We start from the raw sequence: 25,822 nt of genomic DNA, 5'->3' as shown, positions 1-25,822 counted from the left end.
CCGACGCGGGGCTCGAACTCACGGGCCGCGAGATGGTGACCTGAGCTGAAGTCGGAAGCTTAACCGACTGAGCCACCCAGGCGCCCCACAACTGTGAATTTTTGCATGTGGCTGTATTGAATAATAAGAGTAATAATTATTAATGTGTTACACATTCTGCAAAAGGGGACATAGAAGTTCAGAGAGAGGATGTGTGTGAGAGAGACAGAGAGAGAGAGAAAGGAGGGAGAAGAGGAGAAGAGAAAATAAGGTGGTGGCTAGGCATCAATGGTTGAGTGCATGATTATGGTACCATTCTAGGTCCCTTACGGGGATTATTTCAACAATCCCTCCCAGAAACTCAACCAAGTCAGTACTTTACATGTGAGGAGGTTGAGTAATTAGCTCAATTAGTATAGGATAATGAACCCAGGAAATCCAACTCCAGCCATTGAAGCCACTGTGCTGTTCTGCCTCTTTGCTGAAGGGCCTGCCAGTGTCCCTCTGGGTGTTATCACCCTAGTTGATTAGAGGACCTGAAAACCGAAGGCTTCCCTGCTGAGAGTGGGAGAAACCCACCAGAATGCTGTCCCCATGTTACATGCCACAGATTGCAGGCAAGCCAGTTGTTAACCTGGAGAACAACCAGCCTCCCTCCATAGCCCCATTCTCTCCAAAAGCGGCTGTTCACTAAAAATCAAGACTGTGAAGTCTTTTCCTGACTTTCAGCGTCTTACAACCATCAACACATGAGAAAAACTCTAAGTCTGATTTAACAAAATATACTTTTCTCATCAAAATGGTTTCTTTTAAATGTTTTATGTTTTATTTTATTTTTGAGAAAGAGAGAGACAGAGCACAAGCAGGAGAGGTGCAGAGAGAGAGGGAAACACAGAATCCGAAGCAGGCTCCAGGTTCTGAGCTGTCAGCATAGAGCCCGACATGGGGCTCGAACCCAAAAACTGTGAGATCATGACCTGAGCTGAAATCGGCGCTCAACTGACTGAGCCACTCAGGCGCCCCAACAAGATATTTTTTGATAGCACGGAAAAAGAGATACATGTTCATTAAAGTTTACTGGGTGTCTCTCTCTGCCATTTTCCACATGAGGATCATCTAAGGCCACACACGGTGGGTGCTGGGGATAGCTAACTGGGAGCATGATTTAACCTAGTCTCAATCTTTATTTTCACAGGGACAAATGTAGTCCCAGACGGGGCCCCTTAGGATGTAAGGACGTGTCCACTGAGCTAACTGCTTTGGTTGACAGTGACATGGGTTCAGATAGGTGGGCCAATATTGTTCCAGGTTGATCTTTACTCTACAAAGGGAGCAAGGTAGGGACAGCAGCACACTGGTTGCCAGGCTGCTCCAGTCCCAAGGCTGAGGCTGGGGACTCATGGAAGAAGGCAGTGCCTTGGACAGAGGCTTTGAAGAAAAAGGAGAAAGAAAACAGGGTTCTATTGGGAGGGCAGAGCTGACAATAATGTTACATTCATGCTCTGGAATCTTCACTGGAGCTTCTGTTCACAGCCTATTATAAATTCTCAGGCAAAAATGACTCTGAGCTGCCTTTCTAGGTTTATCTTCACTAGTCTCCTGTTGCCACCCTCGACTCCAGTCGAGGCAGGCCTCTAGCTCTTTCCATGGGCTGTCCATCTCTCTCCTTGCCTGTTGCTTGAGATGTTATCCATTCCTTGAGGATGGCCTATTGTTCTGCAACCTTGAGTTTTGATGCATCAACCCAATGTGATCTCTCTTCCCCTGAAGAACACAGACCCTTCGTTAAGGCAGGCACTTTCCGTGGAAGTTCCCATGTGAGAGAAGTGTAGCCTTGTGGTTATCTGCATGGTCAGAAAAATTCCACTCCTTCCCTGATCAGCACGTGATCATGGGCAAGTCCTTTGTGGACAGAATGGCAACCATACTAACAATGCCCCCAGATGCTCAGTGTTTACTCTGCATGGGACTTAGGTATCCATCAACTCATTACACACACACAACGATCTATGAGGTGAGCACGGCTCTAGTGCAGAGGAGAAAACAGAAGCTGTGATAGGTTAAGTGACATGTCCAGGCTCACACACATGAGAAGCAGGTTTGATCTCAGAGAATTTGGCTCCAGAGCCCTTTTACTAAGATGCTACCACCCCCCTGGGGCCTCTGTTTTCTCATCTATAAAATGGGGACTGCAATGATACCCACCTCATAGGATGGTCATGAAGATTAACTAATATAATACAAGAGAAGTACAATAATCTAGAGATCAGTGGCTCCTAGCTGCTGTCATTGTCATCACCATATGCTGGTGTCCCAAATGAAACTGGATGGGCTGGACAGTCATGTCCTCCTAACCCTTTGCGTCTCATGTGGTATCACCCTGTGCCCAGCATATTCATCACAGTGACTTTGAGAAAGTCTGTCTGCTCTGGGCCTGATCCAGGCTCAAAGAGATCAACAAAGGGTTCTAGATTTTTCCTAGAATTTGGGAACATGTGTCTTAAGTAATTGTGGACCCCTGAGCTATTGTGCTTTTGTGCTTTCATGGTGTTTGACTCCCTTGCCAACTCCTGCTTTAGACAAATTGTCTAACCCCTCTCCCTGAGGTCTCCTGGGCAATGTTTCAACATAACATTTTCTTTCTCCTCTCCCCTCTGCCTTCTCACCTCTCCTCTCCTCTCCTCTCCTCTCCTCTCCTCTCCTCTCCTCTCCTCTCCTCTCCCCTCCCCTCCCCTCCCCTCCTCTCCTCTCCTCTCCTCTCCTCTCCTCTCCTCTCCTCTCTCCCTTTCTCCTGTTCCCCCCTTCTCTCCTGTTCTCTGTGTCCTCTTTCCCTCTGTTGGTCACTCTCAGAGTAGGAATGGCTACCTGGACACACAACTCCGTATTTTATTTCTCCAGTAGGCTAAGCAGCATCCTAGGGCCCAGGCCTGTGAGCCAGAGTTTCTGGAACCAGGGCCTCTCACAGCTCAGGGACATTTGGATGGCTTTTAGTGTATGGTGCTTTATCCAGGAGCACCTCTTCCCTTGCTTGGATTTAGTGCATCCCTGGGGCTGATATGGTAATAGGTTAGTGGTTTAGGGGCAGCTGATGTGAAGCTGCTCCTGCCTCCTTTCCTGCACAAACAGCACTGGACAGGAACCAGGATTTCCATTTCGCTCATGCTGGAGTCCTGGTTCAATGACCCTGCCTCTAAATAAGTTTCCTCCAGGAACAGCATGCCCCATCCCTTTCTGGAAATAAAAATTAAAAGGAAAACTGACCCTGCAACTCTTTTAAAGGACACTTGCCCTGCCCAGGTCACTCAACTTGTGGCAGAAGGCATTTCCATCACACTGCTTTTTAAGTCAACCCAGAAGATAGCCAACAAATAATCCTTCACAGAAATAATGTCTAAAAGATTGGGGCACCTGCATGGCTCTGTTGGTTGAACATCTGACTCTTGATTTCAGCTCAGTCATGATCTCATGGTTGGTGAGTTTGAGCCCTGCATTGGGCTCTGCCTTGGTGTTGTGGAACCTGCTTGGGATTCTCTCTCTCTGCCCCTCCCCCACTAATGCTCTCTCTCCCTCTCTCAAAATAAATAAATAAATTTAAAAAAATAATGTCTAAAAGACGAAAAGGATTAGTTGCCTTTATACATCCAGTTTATTGACAGCAGTGCAATTAAATTCTATCTTATGCTGTGGTTTGAGGGTTCCACAGCTTGGAGGGGCTCCTCCTGAGCCCCTTCACAGGCACAGGGCATGGGTTCATAATGAAGTGGAGCACATGGCCCCGCCCCCGAGGGAGCACCTGCCATGGGAGGGGGGGCCCCGCCCTGGTTATGCACCGGCACCTGATGCTACTGAATTTGTGTTCTCACAGCACTGACACACCTCTGGAGGAGCCCTCTGCTACCCCTCCATGTATTTGTTTCCTCTTCTGCCTGCAGACTACACACCCTCATTTTCTCTCTGTCTCCTAAGGCCTCTTTCCTGGATGGTGCTGTGACAGACAGCTGTGGGTGGTGCCTGAGTGGAAAGGCTCAAAGACACGTGATGACTTAAGCCTTCCTTGAAATGAAGGGCCTGGGCTCTCTGTCTCAATGGGCATGATGGGTCTGTGTTTGGATGAGCCGCTTAGGGTGACTCATGTTACGGTCCTCAAGTGCCATCCACACGGGTGCCAAGACTCAGTGACAGCCCCACTGAATGCTACAGGATAGTCATTAGCTTTACAAATGATTCACAGCAAGTGATTCATAAGACACAAGGAGTGCTGCCTCCCCTCCCCCACCACCTTTAGGGGCATTTAAAATATGCACAACTTGGTAAACTTTGATTATCACTTTAGAAGAATGAAGCTTAAGACCTGTGCTAACTCTTTTAATCACTTCAGGAAAAATGTTCTTCAGCAACTTGGGAAGGCCTCTAATCCCTGGGTAAGGCTCACAAATGATGTCATACTCCAAGGACATGGATGGAGGCATGGATTTCTGCTCATAGGGCAGGAAGGTGTCTCAGGATGTGGTTACAGATGCTGCCAGTGCTCCCCCAAAAGAGGGAGCGACTAGGTTGCTATATTTGTCTTCCATTCCCACCCATCCTCAGCCCTCCTCTGCCAAATTCCTTTGAACCACTTGGGCAGAGATTTCTGGTGGTAAATGGAGAGACAACATTAAAACTAGTAGCCAAACAGTCAAACTAACCCTATGGTGACAGAAGTCAGAAAGGTGGTTGTCTTGGTGGATGGGGAGGGGGTTATTGACTGGGACAGACACGAGGATGGAACTTTTTGGGATTTTGGGAATCCTCTATGCCTTTATCTGACTAGTGGTTGCAAGGTGTATACGTATATAAAAAGTCATCATCACCAAGCTGACATCTCAGTGTGTGCATTCTACGGTATACAGTTATATCTCCATGAACAACATTACTGCCCCAACACAGGTGGAAGATGATCCCAGTGGTTTCCATTTCATGCCACGCCTGACCCACTTTATTCTGGAGACACTGAAATTTTATCTGTATCCATTACACATCTTTATCTTCCTCCACAAGTATGTTTATACCCATAGGTTATATTTATATCTGCAGCCACATCTATATATTTAAATCTGGAGAAGGGAGAAAAGTGTTCTATGTGTGTGTCTATATATAGGGCAGTTTACTTCTTTCAAAGAACAGGAGGAGCTTAGCTCCCCCCTCCTCATGTTTTTTTTTTTTTTTTTGAAAGCAGGACATTCACACACACACACACAAACACACACACGCACTAAGCCTAGTTGTCTGATCAACAACTTTTCCTTCTCCCTTATCTGAGATGGTAAAACTGACCTTGATGATGAGCTTGGGGATCGCCAGCACGGTGGATTTCTGCTTGGCCAGAATGTCCCTGGTCTCACTGACACGCGCTGTGACAAAGAAGTGCAGGAACCCTTGCTCTAGCAGCTGGCTCATGTACTCGCCTGCTCTGATCAGCACTTCCTGTTTCTTGACTGGTGGGGGAGAAACAAACATACAGAGCATTAGGCCCGGAGTGAGACCTGCTTGACTTGCCCCAAGTGCCCCATCTTTCCCATACTAGCCCAGCATCCACCAGAAACACAGCAAAGGTCAGGGGCAAATGGAACAGAGTCAATCAAGGACAAAACCTCCTGCTTCTCAGGTAAAACAGGAATGTGCTAGAAAATTTAATATTCAGTAAGCCTTACTAGAGAAAATGAGCCGATTTGCTCCCAACAGTGCTTTTGCTGTTGTAGAAACGCAAAGCCGCAACAGAGATGTTCAAAGTCAAAGACCAAGGGGTTTTAACTGGGGCTGCTTTGAGCTGACCAAGGACAATATCAAGATGGCAGATGTGGAGTAGTGAAACCCAAGGCCACTTCATACAACAAGAAATATCTCATAGGCCATAGGCCACCGTTAGGCAAAACTGTCAACTACTTAAACCCTTCCCTTGTAGTGCTCCACATTTTCTTTCCAGCTTTTTATGTACCAATCTGACATGATTTTTCTATTTAAGAGAAAGAAGCCTTTGAAACCAGTTTTTACCCTAGGCATTCAGCTCTCTCCCACCCCCTTTCTATTTGCAACTTAAAAGACCTCTGCCAAATCCTTGTTTCCTCAAGTCACTGCTGTTAGCTTTCAGGTGTTGAGGACAGGACAGTGAGGAGGGCATTTGGAAAATGGGGGAGGGGTGGTCTGGGATCCCTTCTGCTCACCATCCGGGCTGAGGACAGGAATACTCTCCTGTGGTTCTGAGTAAAACAGTGAGGTTCTGTTTGGCAGCATTGCCCACTTTCTCTATCATTCTCATTTGCCACTGCCCAGGATTCAAGAGAGCAAAGGCCACTTTTGTGTTATCAGCCCAGCAGGCAGGCCCAACGGGGAAATGGGTGGCTCACGCCCCCATCCCCACGCCCAGAACACAGGCTCTGTAAAGGTTTACAGAATTGAACATCTCCACCACTGCTTTCCTGCCTTATGTCTGCCTTTGGCCCAAGATTCCTTCTCCCTGTGGAAGTTATTGAAAGGAATGATTCCCATGCTCCATACTTGAAGTGCAAGGGACAGTCCCCAGTTGAAGAAATCTGAAATGAGGACAGGACTCTGTGTGGGGTGAGCCAGGGCACAGGGAAGGCCCCCTGACTTGTCATCCCACAGGCGAGGGTACATCAGGCCATGCTCATCATCTATGTCAAAGTCTCTTCATGGATGAGAAGGTGCTGTGATGGTCTTGAGCCTCTGACTGCAGTTCTCAATCCTGGTTGCAGATCACAATCACCTGGGGACATTTAAAAACCTGCCCTGCTGAGTCCCACCACAGACCAATTAAATCAGAGTTTTGGGGGCTGGGGCCCAGGCATTATTTTAAATGTTCCAGGACAGTTGACTTTAATGTGCAGTTGGGGTGGGGAGGCACTGCTCTAGCAACCCCCAGAGGATCCCCACGGAATCAGCTCTATAGAAGCCTCGGGTTACCAGAAGGTATGGCCCTTCCAGTGCAGCTGCTTGTTGCTCAGTGTGGTCTGCAGCCCAGAAGCACAGCCATCACTTGGTAGCTCATTAGAGAAGCAGGTTCTTTGAACCCACCCCAGCTTACTGAATTAGGATCTGCATTTGAATAAGTGTCCATAGGACACATATTCAGCTTTGAGAAGCTCCTAGAGATAGGAAGGAGGTTCTAACAGAAGGGGTGGAGTTAGGGCAGAATTAGGGTGGACAGTCTCAATCTTAAAACCGAAAGTCCTGCACCCTGGAACCCATGCAATTCCTGGTAAGTTGGACAGGTTGGTCATTCTAGGCCAGTGGTTGTCAACTGGGGGTAACTTTGCCCCTAAGGGAATGATTAGTAATGTCTGGAGACATTTTTGGTTGTCACAACTGGGGATTGCTACCAACATCTAGTGGGTAGAGGCCAAGGATTCTGCAAAATATCCTATAATGCACACAACAGCCCCCACAACAGCCTGAAATGGTAGTGGTGTCCGGGCTGAGAAACCCTCCCCTAGGCTATGCCGAGTTACTAGAATGTATTGGTCCATCTCAGACAAGTACTAAACAATGTGGCTAGGTTTTCTGGGCCAGTCCTATTCCATTTAGAATCAGCCTTTAGAATCTATGACCTTGGCTTGACCTTGGCCCTTGAATTCTGCTTTTTTGAATGATCCATTCATATTGCCTTCTTTGGGTCTGAGCCTGGACCCTACTTCCTCTATGGCTCCCCTGATAATTAATTGTCCAGACACATAAGACTCCATCCCTTGACTGGCTACAACCTCAGATGAACACAAAGGGCCTCTTTTCTGGGGCCTCCCCCAGATCTGGATGCATGCAGTGGCAAAATGGTATGCCTTGAAGAACATGCATTTTGTCTCTAGCTGCCTCCGGTAATAATAAAAAAAAATTGGATTCCTTCTAATTATTACTGGAGGGCTGTGTTTGACCACTGGGTTCCTTTAGGCAGGCGAGATGTGCCTGACTTCTTTCTACCAATCTTAACGGTGGCTTTGGCTACCTTTATAATGTTGGCACCAGGGCATTATTCTCTGGGGCTGGAACATTCTCTAAATCATAGCACTAAGGAAACTGGGCTGTGCTTCCAAGCCCCAGAGAACAGTGCTCCTGAAATAGTATGTTATATAAGTGCTGTGTTTTGCCACTGCACAAGAAATTGTTCTAGATAAAGTTTATTAAACGTGGCAAGAGAAAGAAGAATAGGTTTTCATTCTATGAGTGGTGGAGCTGGGATCCTGCCAATATCATTTACTGTGTCTGGGGAAAGCCAAGGGAGACACAGACAGGAGCTGCCTCATCTCTTTTTCCAAAAAGCAAAGAAAACTAAATATAGCCAAGTGGAAATGATAGCACCTTTGAAGGTACTGGAAGGTTTAAGTTATTCAAATCTTCCAAGCTGATTCTAGCCCACACATTCTCTTTAATCATCAATCTGGAAAGTATGCCTCCCATTCTACTTGGAAAACTTTCTTTGTAACACAGCCTCCTAGGACTGTACTCTGACTTGCTTGATCAAGGTCTAGAGTCAAGTGGCATTTTGCAATATACTGCAATTTATTTTATTTTATTTTATACTATTTTATTTTGTTTTATTTTATTGCAATTTATTTTAAATTGCAGTATGCAACCTATTGCCTACAGCCAATGCTACCTGGCCAGCTGTCCCTAGATCAATGACTGAGAGGGTTAATGGATCATGCCATTCTAGCCTACGAAATCATATAAGCTTCTTATCTCATAGGATTAGGGAGAAAAGGGGAAGAAGATGGAGCTCTGGGTCTCCCGTGAAGTGGGAAAAGGATGGTGCATAGTTAAACCTGCGTGAGATTATGCCTCATTTCTGCTCAAAACCCTCTATGGGCTCCTGCACTCACTTGGAATCAAAGCTAAAGTCCTCACAAGGGTTTACAGTTCTTTACATAATCTACACCCACCACTCTTCTCTGGCCACCTTTGCTCCCAACTCCAGCTTCCTGCCTACTCGTTGAACACATCAGACATGCTCTGGCCTCAGGGCCTTTGCATTCACAGTTTTTTTCTGGCTGCAAAGCTTGCTCCTTTCCTTCTGTCAGGTTTCTGTTAAATGTTACCTGGTTAGAGAGGTTTTCCCTGGTCACCCTACCCACACAGCATCCCCTTCATCCCTCACTCTGCTTTACCCTGTTTTATATTTTCCTATTATATGCATAATCATACTATATAGTACTTGTTTGTTTATTGTTCACTCCCTTAAGACCACAAATTCCATGAGGGTAGGCACTTCTGTTGTGTTCACTGCTGTGCCTCCAAAACAGTATCTAGACATTCAGCATGAAATAAAGGTTTGGGGAATGAATCTACAACCCTGTGATGTGGGTGGTATTGTTCCCAGGAACAGAAGAGCTCTGATCAGATCACTTAAGTAACTTGCCTCAGGACACACAGCTGGTAGGTGAGGTAGTCTCGATTTACCTAAATCTCTATTTACCTAATTTCAAGATCCAGTTTCTGTAAACTCCACTGTGTCTGCCTGTTCTAACCAATTGGGATGCCTGTTCTCTTGAATCCTTTATACTGACTACTCTTTTCATTAATAATTACCTTCCCTACCTCGAGGGATATAGGAAAAGTGCTAGATCTCCCAGTTTTACCCCCCCCCCCCCGCCCCCAAATACTATGGTGATTTCCTAATTGTTAGCCACATTATTACAGCTATGGAATAGCTCAGTCTTGGAATTAGGATTTTTCGGAACAGTTCCCCACTTTCCTGGGGCTATCTTTCTAAAGCCTCAGAAGGGTATATTCACAGCGGCTTGGGACAACTGGTGAATCTAGAAAGCTTGAAAACAATTGGGTGTATGAGTTGGTTGTCTGGGGTTGGGGGTGCATATTAGTCTTGCTTGCCTCCATGTTGTAAAAACTTATTATTTGTTCACCTTTAATTTTTTTTTTTCTTTTTCTGGGCCATATGTCAGGTCAACAGAAATCTAGTGCCTTGAAGCGTTCAGGTCCTTTCTAGCCTGCTCTAATTCGACATGCTTGGCCTAGAGACCAGGTTTTCCTGGTTAACTGATTCTACCAGTCATGTGACCAACTTTTGTGCCCCCTAAATACTAGTACCCCAAGAAATGGGTACTATTCAAGACTGGTTGAAATTGCAACCTCCAATGCAAGCTGGAGCCTGTCCAGCCCAATCCTGCTTAAAATATTCTGAACTTTTACAGTGAAGGAGATGCTTTGGAAGGCCATGCATTTGAGGGAGGCTGTCTAGGATCAAGGATGAGAAAGAGATCCCAGAAGAGACAGCAGAGAGAACAAAACCCTTCAAAGGCTCCTGGACAGCACATCCTGGGTCTTTAGCGTCCTCTCTCAAGGGTGGGCTCATCGCTGTCCCTATACATCAGCAGATGAGTTTTCAGAAATGGCCTGTCTGCAGAGCTTAGATCTCCTGCCTCCTAAATGGTAAAGCAAAACACATCATTCCTACTGGGGTAGCCTGCAAAACTTTACCTGACTCAGGGAGAGTTACCAGTGGGTGGCCTGCTGTCTGACACCTGTGCATCACAAACTTTCCTGGGCACTAAAATCCCTTTGGGATCTTGTTAAAATGTAGATCCTGGTTTGACAGATGTGGGGTGGGGCCTAATGGTCTGCATTTCCAACCACCTCCCAGGGGATGCTGATGTTTCAGGTCTTCAACCCACACTTCAAGTAACAAGAAATTACATTTAATTCTCATGACTCATGGGGCTCTAGGCTTTGACAATTCTGGTGTTTTCTTCTTTTTTTTTTAATTTTTAAATATTTATTGACAGAGAGTGAGAGTGACAGAGAGAGAGAGAGAGTGAGAGAGAGAGATAAAGAACCCTAAGCAGGCTCCTTGTTGCCAGCCCAAAGCCTGATGTGGGGCTTGAACTCACAAACTGTGAGATCATGACCTGAGCTGAAATCAAGAGTTGGAGGCTTAAATGACTGAGCCAATCAGGCACCCCTCAGTATTCACTTCTATGCATGAGAGGTGAAGGTGACATTTGAGGCCCCCCTGGGAGAAAGGGATTCTCCCATGTGGTTCATGCTCCTGAGCTCTGGGACAGGATTTTAACTTTGGAAGTTATTAATGAGTGATACCACCAAGACAGACAGGGAGGCAGAGAACAATTCCCAAGGAGAAGAGCCCCCTCATTAGCTTACAGGACATGGGCTCCAGCGTCACTTCAAATGTCTCCTTCTTGAATTCTGTCTTGGAGACTCCCGTGTAGAAGACAATGTTGCCTGAGAGATAAGCTGAGAGGGTGTAACGGTTGGGGCTGTTGTTCTGGAAGGTGATGGTGAGCTTGAAGTCTCTTCCCAGCACGGCTTTCTCCACTTCAAAATCCATGTCCACGTCAGACCTTGGTTTGACAATGCCTTCTGTGTTGAGGGACTTTTTAGCCCCATACATCAGTGCAGTTTCTAGAGCCAGCCTCTCTTCTTCTTGGCCTAGGAAAGAGGCAGAGATAATGATAGGAAAAAAAATAAATGCAATCCATCAAAGAGAAATTAATAAACACACAGTGTTGTCCTTGCTGGGTAGCCTCCATAAGCCACACAACTTCCCTTCAAGACAGGTGTGTCACCATTATTCCTATGTTACCAATTCTGCAAAGTCAGAGTTCTGGTCTGACCAGGCTGCTGAGTTAGGTGGCATGACCAGGGCTTACCTGCAAGGGGGATGCTAACAGACTTGCTCTAAGGGCTGTTTCCCCAGTGCTGCTACTACGGGGTTCAGCAGGTAGAGTGGCACAATCTACCTCTTCTCAAATAGTGGCATCAATTTGCTTCTCTCCCCAAATCCTAGCTAGAATTTGGGGATCTCTAAGTAAAGATTTTGGCAATAGCTACATCTAACCACTCCAGCTGGTGCTATACGAGTTTTCTCCTATTCATGGATCTTTCTGGTAAGACCTGTATTCCTCATCTCTCTTTCCATTTGGGTCTCTCCCTTTTGCTCCTGCTGAGCTGACCCCTGGGCAGCTGCCATTCTGCCCTCTACTCCTTCCCCTGTTGCCAGGTGGCCCCGAAAGAGTGCAGAGATCACTTTTCCCAAGCAGTGCACAGCCCCATCCACTCAGACATGACCAATTGTTAACAAGCCTTCCCTGCCAAAGGGCTCTAAGACCAATCTCCCGTGGGGAGCACTAGGTTCTCTAGTGCCTCCGGATGTTCACTGTGTTCGTTAGAGCCTGTCAGAGGTTCTGAGATTGAGCCCTAAGGTGAGGAGACTTATTTAACCAAGACTTCCCAAATTCATCTGACACTGAACACATTTGTTTTGAGGGGCACCTATTGGCATCTGGTGGTGCACCATATTTTCTAATGCAGTTTGAGATGTGTGTGCTGTTTTTAGGTAAATGTCTTCTGTTGGGATTTCCAAGGTGGCAGGGGAGGAGATGAAGGTGGGGGTGGGGCAGGGAGGAAAAGGGGTAAGTTCTGGAAGAATCAAACAATAGCTTTGTGCAGGTGTGGAAGCAAAACATACAGGTACAAGTCAAGCCTCAGGGTTTGCTCCTCTTGGCTCAGCTGGGCTGATATTTCCTTACAGAGCCCTGGACAAAGTGCTTGGCTTGAGGGGACAGGGCTTGAGGAGGTATGGAAAGATAGTCATTATTCTCTTTACCACCTGACTACCTTTGGGTGTATCTTTGTGCATCGTGGAAGACACAGAAGCAAATTCTTTGACTTGTGAAAACTAGTCATGGAAATGTTTAGCAAAAAAAAAAAATCACTTTGAAATAAAAATGCAAACTTTTAAATTCATTAATTTTTTAAAATTATATTTTAATGTATATTCATTTTTGAGAAACAGAGTGCGAGTTGGGGAGGGGCACAGAGACAGGGAGACACAGAATCCAAAGCAGGCTCCAGGCTCTGAGCTGTCAGCACAGAGCCCGATGCAGGGCTCAAACTCCTGAATGGTGAGATCATGACCTGAGCTGAAGTCAAAGGTTTAACAAACTGGGCCATCCAGGTGTCTCTAAATTTGTTAACTTTAAAATAATGTCTTCTACCTTAGTAATGAGATGCAATGCAGATGACGAAGCCAATAACAATATCTACCACTGATAACGATGTGACAGGTATTGTGTTTAAGTGTGTGCTCGGCACTGTCTCATTTACTCCTCAGACAACTCTACAAGGCATGCACTATTGTTACTATCCATGTCCTTATTTGTAAAAAACAAAAAAAAAGGGTGCTTTCGTCAGAGGATTGTTAGGAGGTTAGAGGCAGTATGCGCATGAGAATCAGCAGCTACCAGTACTTTGCAAAGACAGAAAATGACAATAGGTGTTGCAAACAAGCTTGAGTGTGGTGTGTGCGTGTGTGTGTGTGTTAACAATTTCTCTCATTGTCAAGATTGTAAGAATGTGCCAGGAACAACTGGTGTAGGACAAGCATTAGCTAGCACACATGCTTACAGATCAATAAGAGGGAGATAATAATAAGGGGAATGAGGGGCCATGAAAAGGAAAGTTCAGGGAAATGTTTTAGCAGAGAGCACCTGGCAAACAGCTCCTTGAGAGAGCATTACTGATTACTGCTTTGGATGGCCACCAGATATGCATTTAGGCAAAATGCAGGAGGGGAACCCCAGCAGCCGGGGCCCGGTCAGAGAGTGCCACCTTGGTGGGGAGAGAGGCCAAGCTGGTCCCAATGAGGAGAAGGGGCTGCGGAAAGCTTGTGGTGAGCCACGAGAGACTTTCTATAGGGTCATGGACAGAGGTGCCTCTGGCCCCCCTCTGAGGATCAGCCGGCCCTGTGAGCAGGAAGCCAGGCCCACATAGGAGGCAGGGACGTCAGGGTCTCCCCAGAGCACTGCAGAATCCCCGTCTCTCTGCAGTTGTGCTTTATGATCTGACATCTTCCATAATTCAGGGCCATGAATTCAGTGCCGTGGGAGAATGATCTAAAGCCAGATTACATTTTTTGAGATTCCTCTGTGGCCTCCAGGAGCAAGGTCAAAAGCAGCTTTCCATTAGCTCAGATATAATGAAAGCCCCCTTTTATGTCTGTGGAAGTTTCTTCTCATTGTTCAGGTGTTAGCTCAGATGTCCCCTTCTCAGAGAGCACCCCCCTCCATTACCCTGTGTAACGTGTCCCCAAACCCAGCTCTCTCAGCTCTCACTGACACATTGCCTGGTTTTCTGTCCTTTTCCCAGTACTTGACTCTGCATGACATTATTTTCCCCACTAGAACCCATCTACATGTCCCCAGGACCTACGATCCAGCCTGGAACAGAGGTTCTGAAGGATGGAGAAGCACATTGGAGAGGCACATTGCTTTTATCCAGAGACAAAACTTTCATCTTTATAATAGATACGAAATAGTCCAGTTTGGGACATGTGATGTGCATGTAAGTTCACCTGTGAAAGTGTCACCTGCCTTACCATTCATTTGATGATTTGGTGCGAGTTGAGCCACTATAACGTCCAGGCACTGTACTAGGCTCCGAAGAGAAGCACAGCCCTTCCCTCACAGGTCTTGGACACAAGTGCAGAGAGATCACTGTACATGTGTCCATCACAGACTCTGGGGCAGACATTTGAGTGTGGGGCAGTAACATGGGGGAGAGACTCAACACCTCCTGGGGGCCGGGAAGTCTTCTCAGAAGGGTTTTTCTTTCCACAGTAAGAGCAAGGGCATGAAGACAGTGGCAGCCTGGCTCTGTGGATGACTGTCAGCAGCTCTCCTGGCTGCTGCTTCTTGGGATGCCTGTGGATGTGGTCTGGAGGTGCAGTGAGGGTGCCCTAAAGGCAACTAGCAGAGGCTTGGCGAGCTCTGATTGGAATGCCCTTCAGGCAATAGGGGAGAGGAAGGGCTTTTAAGCAGCAGACTCAAATTTATATTTTAGATATGTCACTTTGGCAGCAACGCATGCATTAGACAGAAAGAAAGAGGATGTGGGGGGAAGGTGGAATTGGGAAGCTCCCGCAGGTAGCTGGGAGAAAAATACTCAAAGCCCGAGCTAAGAGTAGTAGTATTGTGATAATGATAGAACTACTGGCAGGAGCAGAAACTAACTCTTACTGGACACTTATTCTGAATGAGGCACTATGCTAAGGGCTTTCCACACCTGATACCTTTAAATTCTCAGAGCGTGGCCATGGTATAGAGATAGGACAGGAGGTGAATTTGAACTATTTCAAAGGGGACGTTTAGAAGGTTTGCTGCTTGACTACATTGCTAAATCTTGGGTGGGGGGGACTGTGTTCTCTTCACTGGGGTCGGGAGTGGGGGAAACATCTGGGCAACGGAGGAGTGAGAGAAGGTGGCATACGGGAAGGGTCTGTTTCAGGTTTCTAAGGGAGACTTAAGTGAATGTGGAGTTGAACAGAGAAGCTGGGCCAACGACACCAACTGGGCTGGGGGCGATTGGTAGATATGCAAATGTTAACATCAGCCTTGGAGAAAGAATGTAAAGTGGGTAGGAACGAAGCCCAAGGGTTGAGCCTAGACTAAGTAACCTTCAGAGATAGGGGAAAAAAGAGGAGTTTAGAGTTGCAGAAGGGGATAGAAGAAAGAGTCAGGTAATCTGGGATGGAACCAGAGTGGAACAAAGAAAGGGAAGAGAGAATTTCAAGGTCCAGGGCTGAGCAGTGGTGTCAAAAGGCACAGGAAGCTGAGGCAAGCAGGGATCTGCAAACATTTGTTTCACTTTGTGATCAGGGGGTCTTGGCAGACTTGGGAAGAGGAACTTCAAGGTTCTGCTGCCAGTAGCAGAACTGAGGTATGCTAGGCACGAAATGAAAAGAAAAGGCCCCTGATAGGGCGCCAAGGGCGGGCAGCTCTTCCAAGATGTCTGGCCATGGAGGCCAAGAGGAAGAAAGAACAGGGTATGTTCAGTGGGGGATATATTGCTGAAAAAGAATTTCGTAACTTTTTTTTAAACGCAGGTGACACTTGATCCTGCTTAAATGCAAATGGGAAGGAGCTAACAGGGAAGGAGAGACAAAAATACGAATGACAGAGGGAATAATTGATGGAAGAAAAAGGAAATGGGATCCAGACACCATCATAAAAGAAGATAGATTGCCACACAAGTTTTAAGAATTCTGGTTTTCAAAATTTTATAGTTTCCTAATCTTATATATTTGAAAAGAGGTATAAAATTAATATTAAGCTTTAGTTCATCCAAGTGAAAAATGATCTTTCCACAATTTAGTTAATTAAAATAGTTAATTCCTAAATCTGGTAATAATTTCTATCTGTTTTTATTCATCTCCACATTTTAGTGGCCACATTCAGCATTTATGGGAGAGAAATTATATGATAGATTCAATAATGAGAATCAGAGTGACAAATGCATGACCATGGATGCCAGCAGTCTTTCCTAGGGGCCCGTGGCGATGTCTATAATCACTCAGTCTTTCCCGCCAGATCCCGGCACAGTCTCTGCATCCTTCTGTAAATAGCATCCAACTTGGTCATTCCTAAAGTCAGAATTTAAAATGCATCTGCCATTCTTGAGTAAGAGGCTAATTAACCTCCTGGGATCAAACTCCAGCCCAGAAGCAGGATGGGGAGTCTCTTACAGCTCTCTGTGAAGATCTAGGGGTTCTTCTGCTTGGACCAGACCCCCACACCGCCCACCTCTCTGAGCCTTGCCTTCTTGCCAAATTCTGGAAGCCTGACCCTCAGAGGTCTTTCTCATTCAGAGTTGGGACATTTTATTTCTCTTAATCTTGTGTCCACCCCTAGTCAAGCCCCTGACTCTGCTGTGGAGTTTTTTCTTTTTCTGGGGGGAAGGGGGTCTTTCTTTTTTGACATCTGACCCTGATTTGGCTTTCACTGCCACCTCCATAGATGACAGCTAATGAAAATGGTGCTCTGCTGTGTGGTTTAGAAGAGACAGCTTTTTGTCTGGATGGCTCCCTGCAGGGTTGCCTCTTGCTCTCAACACTGTCTGCTCAGGACTTCTTCCACACCAGTTTATCTACAGTCCCTACTGGGCTGCCTTTTCCTGGAGAACTCTCTCCTCATGCTTCAGCTGGCCGATTCCTGTTTATCCTTCTGTCTCAGTGAGCCCATCACTAATGTCCTCCAGGATCCTGAGTCTGGCTTGGAAGTCCCCTCTCTGTGCCCTGCAGCATCTGTCCGCCCCTGTTCCAGGGACCTGCTGCATAACTCAGTGAGGGCTTGCTTCCGAGAATCTCTCCAGCTAGACTGTGCATCTTGTTCCTACATAGTGCTGGGAATATGGTGGGTGGTTAATAGCAAGTTGTTGAATGAATGAGCGAATAAATGTGTGTATATTGCTGCTAGTTTCTTTCTCTTTTTCTATGGACTTTTAGTTTTCCTTTCCCGGCCTCTTTGCCTGTAACTCTATTACAAGAGGGCATTACTTGTTTGTTTGGTTTCATTGTACTTATGGTTGAAAAAAACTCTCATTTCAGGAAAAAGCCAAAAAGAAAAAAAAAACCCAACTTTGTATCTATGTTGTGCAATGGATGATAACCAATAGAAGAGAATGAACCATTTCAGAAATGCAGCAAAATCTCACTAGTTCAGATGACAAAAATCCTGAATTTCTAATACAATGCATGAGAGTTCTCAATTCAGCAAGCTTTCTCTTTATAGTGCAAATTGCTTTTTTAAATAAGAGCAGAGAGACTGTCTAAAATATTTAAAACAAATTCTGCACTTCTTAGCACTTCAGGAATACTGATGAATATTTAGGTATATGCTAATTACTTGTCATTTCTATCCATTCAGTAAAATAAATGCCACTCCTAAGAACCTCTGCTGGTGAATCATTTGTAAAATATACTCCACATTCTCCATCAAGGCACCCAAGCTCCTCTACCTCCTCTCTACTCCTGACCTTGGGTGGCTTTGTCTCCAGTCACTAGGCATTCTGAACTGATGGCTTAGTAATGTCTTCAGGACCCTAAACACACACTACTTCACACCTCCATGCCTTTAGTCATTGATGTTCCCACTGCCTGGAAGCCCTTGTCTATATTTCTTTAATTGTGGTCTGTGACTTTTCTTATCTTAGTCTGCTTTTTCTGGATCTCCTGGTTGGACAGAGTGTCCTCCTTCTTTGTTCCCCAAGTTCCTTCTGCATGATGATCCTATCACTTTTCCAGGAATGGAAACTGGGTCCTGCTCACCATGGGGATCCCTGCCACCAAACCCAATTCCAGACATAGAGTAGGCACCTGGTACTGATTGAAATGGACTTGAACTTAACGGCTCCATTTGAAACCATCTACACAATAACTATTATTAACATTAACATTATTTTATAACTGAAACCTAATGGGCCTGAATTAGTGAGAATACACTGTCCTGTTAATATTGTATTATCTGTCTCAAGGGACTTTTGTGATAATTCAGTGGAACAATGTATGTGAAAATAGTTCATAAAGTACTAAACAAATGTGAATGGTTGTTTAAATTTCTGTAATTGAACTAAAATGATACTAGTTAGACAATGTTTTCTATTATTGGAAGTTAAGATTCTTTCGTGTTTTTGTGCGCAAGAATACATTCTATATATTGTATGAAAATAGACATGACTTTAAACCAAATCATTTTCACAGGCCATGTGAAAGGGAATTTTGCTCAGAGCAAACAAACAAAGAGAACTACAAGGAAAATTGTGGATGTGGTGTGTTTACCTCATGAGAGTTTATAGTTCATTTTGCAGGACACATTTCATAGTGACAGTGGGGAAGTACCAAACAAGCTTGGGCAAAGAAATCTTCATTCAGTGGCAGTAAGTTACCTTCTTGGAATTTGTAGGTATCAGTAATATCCCTTATGCCATCTCCTCCAACTTCTTTGGTCACAATTAATTTCCCAATGTGGGTGGTATCAACGTTTTCAACCACATGAGTGCCATCTTTCTTGACTGTAATGTAAATGAGATCACTGTTGACCTAAAAACAGGAGAGGAGAGCATTAGCCATCATTCAATGTCCTTGTCACCAAAATCTCTCTCAGGGATGTAGTCATCTGGGATCCCTGCAGTTGACATGTTCCTTTCTTCAACAACATTGGATTCACAGGGCTGGACTCATTTTAAAATGAATCTCAAGGGCAGCCTAGCTTCCATTAGCCACCAGGTGTCATAAGTTAAGAGTATCTGGACTATTGATTGTTCAAGCATCAACCATTTCTTTCTTCCCTTTTTCTTCCTGGTGAATCCCACCTCCTCAGAATGAGCCAAAAGCACCAAGCCTGTTACTTGCTTTCCCAGACTGCTTTTAAGCCAGCAGTGGCTATGTGACCTACTGCCAGGAAGAAGAGGAAGTCTGCTGGGTGGCTTCTGGGAAGGATTCTCCTCCATTATAAAGGAGAGAGTTTGCCCTTTCCTTCTGGCTTTTGCATGTTTTCACAAGAAGCGACATGATACTTGGAGCTTCTGTAGCCACCCTGGGACAGTGAAGAGAAATACCGCCAACAATACAAAGATGACCAAGTAGAAAGATAAGAAGCACATGAGGGCTTAGCAGTGCTGTTAAATATCTGAGCCAACCTTGGGACTGCTTCCTTTAGGACTGAGAAGAAAATTATAGTTAAATTCCTCTTGTTTAAGTCATTTTAATTCTGTTACTTGCAGCTAAAAGCATTTTAATTGAAAAATTAGAAAATTTAGGCCATCAGGAAAAATTCAGGTAATTTTCTAGTGGTTCAGCAACTAAACCATGTTATTTGTGGTGTTTGGAAACAGCATCTTGGGGCCATGCTGGCTGACCCCCAAACTCTTCTAACATTCTGCCTTATACTCTACCTTTCAGAAACAATGTCTAAAGCTGTGCCTGAAGGCTGATTCCCACAGTGTCTCTTTTTATAGTCTTTACAACCACTTTCTTGGGATCCCATTTACTAGCATGGGAGTGGGTAGGAAATACCAACTATGGTGCACTGTCAGAAGCTCCAGCTGAAAACAGTCCCTGATGTGTTCACAAAATGCTTTCTGAGCTGCAGATTCCTACTCTTTCAAATAGGGCGATAATAGCACCTTCCTCAGGGTGGTTGCCAGAATTAACTAAAAAGATGTCTGTAAATTACTTATCATAGGGCCTGGAGTGGATCAAACAGTCAATAAATAATAATAATAATAATAATAATAATATCATAAATTAATATATAAGTAGTACTGCCCAAATACTGCAGTGCTATAGTCTTAAAGATGGAAAAAATACATTTGGTCACTGACTGCCCTTGTAGGATTTACTTTCTAATAAAGGAGATTCTGTGCATTAGAATCACCTGGGGAACTTTTAAAAAAATAGATGCCCAATCAAGGAGGTCTTGGGTGGGACCCTAAATCTATTATTTTTTTATATTTAATTTTTTAAATTTTATTTTAGGGAGAGAGAGAGCAAGCAGAGGAGGGGGAGGAGGAGGAGGAGGAGGAGAGAGAGAGAGAGAGAGCGAGAGAGAATCCTAAGCAGGCTCCATGCTCCCACAACCCTGGGATCATGACCTGAGTCAAAATCAAGAGCCAGAATCTCAACTGACTAAGCCACCCAGGTGATCCTACATCTATTATTTTTAAAAGAAGTTCTGAAATATTGTCTTGGACAACCAGACCTGAGCACCCCAGCAATATGGTACAATAAGTACCTTGCGGGGGAACGTCTAAGATACCATGGGAGCACCTGGGGCAGTGGGGTGGGCCAGGGTGGGCGTGGTTAGGAAGTAACAGCCAAGTTGAAAGCTGGAAGATGCATAGGAATTAGCAAGCTAAAGGATCTCATGTTAAGTGTTCATAGCCAAACAACCAAAACTCACAAAAGAACACAAGGAAATTTTGGGAGGGAATGGCCATGTGTAGTTCCTTCATTGTGGGAAGGGTGTCACATGTGTATGGGTATGTCTGAACTCATCAAGATGCATATGTGAAATGTGTGCAATCTTTTACATTAATCATACCCCAAGAAAGCTAAAGAGAATAAAGAAAAAAAAAGAAGAAAAAAACAGAATGGAGAGAGGAAGGTTATGACAGATAGAGAGATTGGCCACTGCCAGGATATCTGAGGGTATTTGAGAGACACACTGGATCAGCTGCAAGAACCTTGGGTTCTGATCTGGAATGCATACTTTTAGAAACTTACATTCCTGCTTCTATAAAATGAAAATAATTATACTTGTTCTACCAATTTCATAAGAACGTTTTAGTGAGATAGGATCTATGTGAGCATGGCATATAAACTTTAAAACTGAGTAAAAATATAATGCTCCTTATTAGGTAATGTGGAACTTGATGATAGAACCCTAACTTTCCAAATTGAGGTTAAGAAGAACAACTTTTTGCTGCTTTCTCACAAAATGCTCTGAATTTACATGAAATCTGACCTCTACTAAGGAGAAAACAAGTTGCCATCATTTACTGAATAACCATGAGGTTTCAGGGACACTTACAAATTATGTAATTTAAACCTCACAACCATAGACATCTGATAATAATATATATTATTATCCCTACTTTACAGATGAGGCTGCTAAGTGGGTCAAGAAGCTGTCAGCAAAGTGTGTGTAGTCACATAGTTGGTTCCTGCTAAAGAATGAAAATCCTGGGCTGGCCCACAGCCTGTTCCCTAACCTTCAACCTGGGCTCACCCATTCCCTGACCTTCCTCGTGCATTGCCTTTTCCACATGCTCCTGCCAGACCATGAGTGCTGCCATGAGATGGTGAGATGGTTTCATGCCTGGGGTCAGGTGGTTCCATGGGCCTCAGATGTCTGAGGGGTGATAAATGGTGGCCTTGTTCTTTAGCAGAATAACCATGGCTTCACAGCACCAGCCATAGAATATGAAAGGCCAAAATATGAAATCAGAAATAGGCAATGACAGAGCAGACACCTAAGGAATATTTATCATTTGGCGGGCGGGGGGGCGGGGGGTGGGGGGAGTTAAGGAAACTAAATGAGCTTCCTGAGAATTTTGGCTTTCCCTCTGGAGGAGACCATACAAGCCCAAACAGCTCCCTCCTCCACTTGCTAATTATAGCAACAATGCTGATAAATATCCTCTTAATAACAGCCCTTACAACAGTTTAGTTTTCCAGTGAGACAAGGCTAAATATGAAAGTGGCTAACTCATTGTTTCCTCTGGAGTATAGAGCTTAGGAAATTTATGTGGGCTAAAATCTCAGGCCAGCCCAGCAGTACTGTCCCTTGTGGAGAGAGGAGAGGAGAAACCCACATTTGAAATGGCTATTGCATATGTATGTCGGGGGAGTGTGGAGGGAAAGTATTCTTTCCAATTGACATTAGCAAGCTTTCTTTTTGGTTTCAGCCACCAGTGTAATGGTCCTCCATTTCGGCTGCATATGAGCCCCTGAGTGCTTAAAAGAGTACTGGTGATAACCTAGGGCACCTGAGTGGCTCAGTTAGTTGACCATCCAGCTTTTGGTTTTGGCTCAGGTCGTGATCTCACAGTTCATGAGCTCCAAGTATAGCTCCAAGCAGACAGGGCAGAGCCTGCTTGGAATTTTCTTTTTCTCCCTCTCTCTCTGCTCCTCCCCTTCTCTCTCTCTCTCTCTCTCTCTCTCTCTCTCTCAAAATAAATAAATAAACTTAAAAAAAAGTACCAGTGATAGGCCCCCATCCAAGGCCAATTGCATGTCTGTGGTAGACTGTTATAAATACAGGTGATGCTGTAAAGAATATTGGACCTACACTGTATGACTTTAGGCAAGTTACTCAATATCTCTGAGCTTGGTTTTAAAATTCCCATTCTTGCAGGGCTGAAAGGTAGATTAGTACTGCTAGAGAAAGTCCTATGTTTAAGGGTAATTTCTTTTGAATGGAAAGGAGTCTTAGTGGCCTTCTAGTCCTATCCCTACATGTGAAGGGATGTGGTTATGCAGAATGTGGGCATCCCACCGTGAAACCCAGTGCTGGTTTCAGTACACCACACCTTTGCCTCCTTGTCACACAGGCACTTCCTAGTCAGCCTCTGCTGAGGTGCTGAGCCCCAGGGACTCAGCAAAGGTGGGCTGGGGCAGTGGGCTAAGGGTCCCCTCTCTACAAACTTCTGCTTGTGCCCATGGAATGTGAGCATATGTCTACTGCTGGCAGAAGCTACAATTTTTACCAATAAGGATGGAAACTCTTCTCAGGGTCCAGGAAAATTTGCTTTGTTCACTCACTTTCAAGTAGAGATAACTACAAAATAGGCTGTGCAGAGAAAGTGATGCTCCTCTAGGGGCATATGGAGGCACTGGGTACCTGCTTGGTTGGAGAGCCTTTCTGGCACAATTGCCATCCGTCTACCCTGTGCTTGCCATTCCTTCAGCCTGTAGGGGTCGGCTACATGTTCAGGCACCTGTGTGTGCTCTCTGCTGCCCCATCCCTGGGCCTCATCTCCCGCCAGGACTTGCCAGCACCTGAGGGCACCATCTGGATCCTATCACTCTGAGACTGTTCTCAGCAGTGTACTCTGCATCAGATTTTGTTAGCTTGCTGGCTTGGTTCACTGACCCAACCATCCATCCATCCATCCATCCATCATTCATTCAACAAGTATTTATTCATGACTACAGTGTGCTAGAACTTGCTTTCAGTGATGAGGATACGTTCGTGGAGCTTATATTCTAGAAGGGAGAGAAGGAATAATACTAAGGCAGGATAGAAGGATAAAAGGGCAGGAAGTGAGATTTTAGGTGGGGTTGGGGTGGGGGGAGTGAAGGCCTTTTTGAGAAGGTGACCTGTGCAGAGACCTGGATACAGCAAGGGGTCAGGCATGCAAAGTGTGGTGGAGGCTGGGGAGGGCTTTCCTAGGAAAAGGAACGGTATATATAAAGACTCAGAAACAAGAGTATGTTTGCATGTTGCCAGAAGAACAAGGTCAAGATGGCTGGAAGGAAATGAGGAAGGGATAGGGGTGGTAGGAAAGCCAGTGGCCAGATCACACAGAATCTTATAAAGACTTATTATGCAAAATTTTATTATTACAGTGGTGGAAATCCATTAGAAGGTTGGGGGCAAGGGAGTGATGTGTTTTATTTACAATTTTAAAGGACAGTTCTGGCTGATTTATGGAGAATAGACAGGAGAGGGGTAAGAAAGCAGAAGGGAGGTGGGCTAGGGGTCAAGTTCATAGAGCTCAGTGTTGTACCGAGCCCAAAGGGTAACAATGGGGATCACAGACCTGGGTGGACACATGGTGTTTTTGGAAGGTATTTTCAGCAAGATGCATGAGGAAGATTAAGAAGAGAAGCCAATCTGATTCCCAAATCATATATGGTATTTGAATAAATAGAAAAATTATTTTAGATCAAATAGGAACCCTAAGAATGGACTAACAAGTGGTAGTGAAATAACCTTGAGTTGAGAACTGCTGACCAAGAGCAAAGGAAGATGCAACGTAGCTTCTGAGCAATGGAGCAGTTATCCTGGCCCCGGGGGACTAGCTGTCATTGCTGCAAACATCAGCTCAGTGCCAGGGAGGGAAGGGGGAGTGTGCATGTGCAGGAATGTGCATGCATGTGCAAGTTTGGGATGGAATGGTGTGAAGGGGAGGACAGAGACAGTAAGAAGCTAAGATAGAAGCGAAGCAGCAACTCCCAAGCATTCAGTGGACATGGGAACTCAGGAGGGGACTCTGGACTTAGGACTGCTCTGCTCTCTCCCTTTAGAAGCTGTAGGCCACCACGAGCGAGGGAGAGAAAAGGCAGATGGGCTTCTCAGAGCATGAGAAGGGAGGAGGGCAGAGAAGTGGGCATGGCATCAAGCCCTGGAAGAAATCCAGACACATGAAGAATACATTTCTACAATGGAGGAGGAGAGGGAAAGGGGCAGAGGTGGAATGCTTCCCATGCACATGCCTCTTTTTTTATTTTTTTCAATTTGAGTACAGTTGACACATGATATTACATAAGTTTCAGGTGTACAACACAGTGATTCAACTTCTCTATACGCTATGCTGCGCTCACAAGTGTAGCTCCCATCTGTCCCACACAGCGCTATTACAACATCATTGACTACATTCCCTGTGCTGTGCCTTTCATCCCTGTGGTTTGTTCTAAAACTGGAAGCCTGTATCCTCTGCTCCCCTTCACTTCTTATTTTGGATTCTGCTTTCACTGAAGGAGACCATGGCTCTGAGAAGATCAAAACACGTCAGCGAACATGATGTTTAATCCAGCCCGGAAGTGAGTAAGGAATGACCAAGAAAGTCAGCGAAGCGAGAGGCAAGAAAAGGCAAACTCGGCCGACCGCCTGGGGTGTCAACAGGCAGGCTTCCGCAGCCAGCGGATGGAAAAGGGAAGGAAGGATGTAGAATGAACCTGAGTCACGGACACTCTCATTAAAGTTAAATACGATGCCCCCCATGCGGTCTTACTCTGGGTACCCTTGAGAAAATATTCCTCACACACTTTGAACAGCTTGAGTGTCTCTTATAAATGGCTCAGCCCTGGGGCTCAGCCCGTGCCAAAGCAACAAATTGTATGCTCTGTCAGACAAGTCTGCAGTGGCTGAGAGAAGAGTAATTATGATCTGTGAATCCCGATGACACGCATAACACCCCGATCTATATTTAATAATAGCAAAAAGCGTTTGCATTAACAGCTATTAGGCAATGCACTCTTGGAGAGAGAGGTCTCCTTCTTTGCAGCAATAAAGCACAATAAAAATATGAAAACAAGTCTTTGTGAATTTTAGAGTGATTTCCCATTAAGAGGTTCTCCCAGCATCGTAAATTATCAGTTGGCGGCTGGGGAGGTTGGGAGAAATCTTCAAATCCCAAAGTGAAATCGAGGGGATGAAATTCTAAGTATGGTCTGCCTGTTTCCCCCAGGCTTCTAGCAACTGCAATGGTAGTTTCCGTGGAAGAAATACTGTTCCCTTTGCGTATTTCAAATGCC

The 25,822-nt window shown here is 45.2% G+C and overlaps 1 protein-coding gene across 2 annotated transcripts in view; it reads right to left on the bottom strand.

The window, feature by feature from the left end:
• The window catches only part of F13A1 (coagulation factor XIII A chain), a 164,642-nt gene that overhangs the window by 18,953 nt on the left and 119,867 nt on the right, over positions 1-25,822 (bottom strand). For both annotated transcript variants that reach the window (XM_007073130.3, XM_007073131.3), the window contains exons 11-13: positions 18,727-18,880; positions 11,149-11,436; positions 5,296-5,456 (exon numbers count right to left, since the gene is read on the bottom strand). In XM_007073130.3, the coding sequence (XP_007073192.1) occupies positions 5,296-5,456; positions 11,149-11,436; positions 18,727-18,880 (603 nt within the window). The remainder of the gene's footprint in view (positions 1-5,295; positions 5,457-11,148; positions 11,437-18,726; positions 18,881-25,822) is intronic.

The sequence above is a fragment of the Panthera tigris genome, chromosome B2 (genome assembly GCF_018350195.1).
Source record: "Panthera tigris isolate Pti1 chromosome B2, P.tigris_Pti1_mat1.1, whole genome shotgun sequence".
Taxonomy (NCBI): domain Eukaryota; kingdom Metazoa; phylum Chordata; class Mammalia; order Carnivora; family Felidae; genus Panthera; species Panthera tigris.
Note: the sequence above shows the minus strand (reverse complement) of the source record. Positions and strands in the feature narration are given on the sequence as shown.